The 6,280-nt window shown below is 41.6% G+C and overlaps 1 protein-coding gene across 1 annotated transcript in view; it reads right to left on the bottom strand.

The window, feature by feature from the left end:
- The window catches only part of shkbp1 (SH3KBP1 binding protein 1), a 23,922-nt gene extending 17,882 nt beyond the window's left edge, over positions 1-6,040 (bottom strand). The window contains exons 1-4 of the mRNA XM_039787484.1: positions 5,843-6,040; positions 5,012-5,065; positions 4,762-4,807; positions 3,647-3,779 (exon numbers count right to left, since the gene is read on the bottom strand). Coding sequence (XP_039643418.1) covers positions 3,647-3,779; positions 4,762-4,807; positions 5,012-5,065; positions 5,843-5,904 — 295 coding nt within the window. The 5' untranslated portion in view covers positions 5,905-6,040. The remainder of the gene's footprint in view (positions 1-3,646; positions 3,780-4,761; positions 4,808-5,011; positions 5,066-5,842) is intronic.
- Positions 6,041-6,280: the final 240 nt, after the last annotated feature.

The following is a 6,280-nucleotide window of genomic DNA, read 5'->3' as shown; positions in this document are numbered from 1 at the left end:
ATAACACAACTACACACAACTACACACAACCACACACAACCACACACAGTCAGCTTTCATCATAACACAACTACACACAACCACACACAGTCAGCTTTCATCAATAACACAACTACACACAACCACACACAGTCAGGTTTCATGAATAACACAACTACACACAACTACACACAGTCAGGTTTCATGAATAACACAACTACACACAACCACACACAGTCAGCTTTCATCATAACACAACTACACACAACCACACACAGTCAGGTTTCATGAATAACACAACTACACACAACTACACACAGTCAGCTGTCATCATAACACAACTACACACAAACACACACAGTCAGCTTTCATCAATAACACAACTACACACAACCACACACAGTCAGGTTTCATGAATAACACAACTACACACAACTACACACAACCACACACAGTCAGGTTTCATGAATAACACAACTACACACAACTACACACAACCACACACAGTCAGGTTTCATCAATAACACAACTACACACAACCACACACAGTCAGGTTTCATCATAACACAACTACACACAACCACACACAGTCAGCTTTCATCAATAACACAACTACACACAACCACACACAGTCAGGTTTCATCAATAACACAACTACACACAACCACACACAGTCAGCTTTCATCAATAACACAACTACACACAAACACACACAGTCAGCTGTCATCATAACACAACTACACACAACCACACACAGTCAGGTTTCATCATAACACAACTACACACAACCACACACAGTCAGCTTTCATCAATAACACAACTACACACAACCACACACAGTCAGGTTTCATCATAACACAACTACACACAACCACACACAGTCAGGTTTCATGAATAACACAACTACACACAAACACACACAGTCAGGTTTCATGAATAACACAACTACACACAACCACACACAGTCAGCTTTCATCAATAACACAACTACACACAAACACACACAGTCAGGTTTCATGAATAACACAACTACACACAAACACACACAGTCAGGTTTCATGAATAACACAACTACACACAAACACACACAGTCAGCTTTCATCAATAACACAACTACACACAACCACACACAGTCAGCTGTCATCATAACACAACTACACACAACCACACACAGTCAGGTTTCATGAATAACACAACTACACACAACTACACACAACCACACAAAGTCAGGTTTCATCAATAACACAACTACACACAACCACACAGTCAGGTTTCATGAATAACACAACTACACACAACTACACACAACCACACACAGTCAGGTTTCATCATAACACAACTACACACAACCACACACAGTCAGCTTTCATCATAACACAACTACACACAACCACACACAGTCAGCTTTCATCAATAACACAACTACACACAAACACACACAGTCAGCTTTCATCATAACACAACTACACACAACCACACACAGTCAGCTGTCATCATAACACAACTACACACAACCACACACAGTCAGGTTTCATCAATAACACAACTACACACAACCACACACAGTCAGCTTTCATCAATAACACAACTACACACAACCACACACAGTCAGCTTTCATCAATAACACAACTACACACAAACACACACAGTCAGGTTTCATGAATAACACAACTACACACAAACACACACAGTCAGGTTTCATGAATAACACAACTACACACAAACACACACAGTCAGCTTTCATCAATAACACAACTACACACAACCACACACAGTCAGCTTTCATCAATAACACAACTACACACAACCACACACAGTCAGCTGTCATCATAACACAACTACACACAACCACACACAGTCAGGTTTCATGAATAACACAACTACACACAACTACACACAACCACACAGTCAGGTTTCATCAATAACACAACTACACAAAAACACACAAAGTTAGGTTTCATCATAACACAACTACACAAAAACACACACAGTCAGGTTTCATCAATAACACAACTACACACAAACACACACAGTCAGCTTTCATCAATAACACAACTACACACAACCACACACAGTCAGCTGTCATCATAACACAACTACACACAACCACACACAGTCAGCTTTCATCAATAACACAACTACACACAACCACACACAGTCAGCTGTCATCATAACACAACTACACACAACCACACACAGTCAGCTTTCATCAATAACACAACTACACACAACCACACACAGTCAGCTGTCATCATAACACAACTACACACAACCACACACAGTCAGCTTTCATCAATAACACAACTACACACAACCACACACAGTCAGCTTTCATCATAACACAACTACACACAACCACACACACAGTCAGCTTTCATCAATAACACAACTACACACAACCACACACAGTCAGCTGTCATCATAACACAACTACACACAACCACACACAGTCAGGTTTCATCAATAACACAACTACACACAACTACACACAACCACACACAGTCAGGTTTCATCAATAACACAACTACACACAACCACACAGTCAGCTTTCATCATAACACAACTACACACAACCACACAGTCAGCTTTCATCATAACACAACTACACACAACCACACAGTCAGCTTTCATCATAACACAACTACACACAACTACACACAACCACACAGTCAGGTTTCATGAATAACACAACTACACAAAAACACACAAAGTTAGGTTTCATCATAACACAACTACACAAAACACACACAGTCAGGTTTCATCAATAACACAACTACACACAACCACACACAGTCAGCTTTCATCAATAACACAACTACACACAACCACACACAGTCAGGTTTCATCAATAACACAACTACACACAACCACACACAGTCAGCTTTCATCAATAACACAACTACACAAAAACACACAAAGTTAGGTTTCATCATAACACAACTACACAAAAACACACACAGTCAGGTTTCATCAATAACACAACTACACACAACCACACACAGTCAGGTTTCATCAATAACACAACTACACACAAACACACACAGTCAGGTTTCATCAATAACACAACTACACACAACCACACACAGTCAGGTTTCATCAATAACACAACTACACACAAACACACACAGTCAGGTTTCATCATAACACAACTACACACAACCACACACAGTCAGGTTTCATCATAACACAACTACACACAACCACACACAGTCACCTTTCATCAATAACACAACTACACACAACCACACACAGTCAGCTGTCATCAATAACACAACTACACACAACCACACACAGTCAGGTTTCATCAATAACACAACTACACACAACCACACACAGTCAGGTTTCATCATAACACAACTACACACAACCACACGCAGTCAGGTTTCATCAATAACACAACTACACACAACCACACACAGTCAGGTTTCATCATAACACAACTACACACAACCACACACAGTCAGGTTTCATGAATAACACAACTACACACAACCACACACAGTCAGGTTTCATGAATAACACAACTACACACAACCACACACAGTCAGCTTTCATCATAACACAACTACACACAACCACACACAGTCAGGTTTCATGAATAACACAACTACGGGCAACGCCAGACTAGTGTCATGACGACTGTGCCGTGTCGCCGTGGTAACTCACCCAGCGGCGTGATGCCGTAGAACTCGGCCTCGTGCATGAGCATGTGCACGCTGATGGAGCGCGGGTACAGCTCTTTGGTCCGCAGGAAGTTGAGGATGGTGGCGAACAGAGAGGGGTCCCTGTCGATGAAGATCTGCAGGGACAGAGGAGGTAACACACACACACACACACACACACACACACACACACACACACACACACACACACACACACAGACACACATACACACACACACACACAGACACATACATATAACATACACACACACACACACACACAGACATATACATACACACACACATACATAATACATACATACAGCACAGACATATACATACACATACACAAAACAAACACACACAGACATATACATATACATATACGCCACACAGACATATATGCCACACATATACATATACACACACACACACACATACACAGACATATACATACACACACACACACACACACATACACACACACAGACATATACATACACACACGCACAGACATATACATATACACACACACACACACACACACACACACACACACACACACACACACACACACACACACACACACACAGACATATACACACGCACAGACATATACATATACACACACACACACACACAGACATATACATACACACACACACACACACACACAGACATATACATACACACACACACACACACAGACATATACATACACACACGCACAGACATATACATAAACACACACACACACACACACACACACACACACACACAGACATATACATACACACACACATATACATACACATACACACACAGACAGACGCAGACACACACACACATACGTAGACAGATGCAGACACACACACACACACACAAGCAGACAGACGCAGACACACACACACGCAGGCAGACAGACAGAAAGACACACACACACACACAGAAACACGCAGACAGGCACACACACACACAGACACACACAAGCGTACAGACAGACACACACACACACACACAGTTATTACACACACAGCAGCGTAAAGACGGTGATAACAACAACGTTATGAATGAATGAATGAATATATATATATATAAATAGAGAGCCGGTGTACTCACAGCTCCAGTTTCATCCTTCAGAGTTGAGATCCGACCGCTCAGAAGACTAAAAACACAAACCAGCCAGCTGTTAGCGAGCACACATACACAGATACACACATACACAGATACACAGATACACACATACACACATACACAGCAGCCATGTACATCTCAGCGCTGTGTGCCAGTAGTTAAACGTTAAATCGCTCATATTGTGAATGGAGTTTGGTGGTGGCTGCATTACAACCGTGTGTTTTCTCTCACCCACCTGGAGAAAAAGGAGTCAGGAACCCACATCAGTGTCTGCCGGGAGGTGCTGAACCTGGAAACAGACCGTGTTAGTATAGAAAGATAATGTAGATAGAGAAGGAGAAATAGACATATAGCTAAGGATGCTAAATGTTTATCCACCACTTAGCCAAAAATGCTACAAGGTTCCATTCTCGGTCAGAGTAACTTTTGCAGACATGTAACGTTACGTTACACATTAAAACTTACTTTACCCGCGAACAAGACGCACTGACAAACATGTAACCTTATTTTACGTTTTATTTGCGTTTATTTAATACAGAATATAAAGCTATTTTAGCGTTGTAGCTCCTGGTCTCTTCCCATTATCGGACACCTAACTTTACACTCCAAAACAACAACTTTATTTTGGCTTTACTTTACTCTCTGTCTGACATTACTTTGTGCCCACAAAGGTGTAAAGGCGTTGTGATGATTTTAACTTTTTAAAACATTAATAACCCGGTGGGACGACTATTTATTAGTGTTCCCCGGGGTAGCTAACGTTAGCTAGCCGGAGGTTAGCCGTTGTTGCTAGAAGGGATACAGCTACGACCGGAAGTTACGCAAAATGATGATAAATCTGGCAAAATCTTGGCTAATATAACAATATATTTTTAATACTTCCACACATGAATCACGTGTACGTTCTTTAGGAGTACTTTAATCCAAACCACGATCTTTTTCCTAGACTTCACTATTCGTTTTGGTGCCTTAACGTTAACTGTCGCCGCCGTAGCTGGATCCCCTCCAACGTTAGCCTCAACCGTTAGCTAGCTAGCTAGCATCAACCGTTCCCCCGGTTCCTCACCTCTTCCCCCCGACGTTCAGGTGGATGATGTCGCCGCTCCTCGTCGTGTTAGACATCTTCATGTGAAGGGTTATCTACTCCTTCAAAAAAAAAAAACAATAACAATACTTTTTTATTTTTATTTTGACTCCATGTTTTGAGACAAATTCAAGTTTCCGTTTTTGTTTTCATCCCAACTTGCTGTCGGGCAGTGAGGCGGATGGTGAGAGGTAAAACCCGCGGTGGAGTTTCTGACAGTCAGCGGGAGTGCCGGTGGATCAGGATCAGGGTGGATCGGGGGGGGAAGGGATAAACCCCGGACCGGAGCCGGCGCAAGACTGGAACGGGACTATATGTTATTTTTTTTGCATAAGGATATTATCTTATTTTTTATTTTTATTTTACACAAGCCAATGTCTACCAATAAAAGGAAAATAAACAGCAACATTTAATTTTGGT

Source organism: Perca fluviatilis, chromosome 2, assembly GCF_010015445.1.
Source record: "Perca fluviatilis chromosome 2, GENO_Pfluv_1.0, whole genome shotgun sequence".
Classification (NCBI taxonomy): domain Eukaryota; kingdom Metazoa; phylum Chordata; class Actinopteri; order Perciformes; family Percidae; genus Perca; species Perca fluviatilis.
The sequence above is the reverse complement of the archived record's forward strand: the minus strand, read 5'-3'. Positions and strand labels throughout refer to the sequence as shown.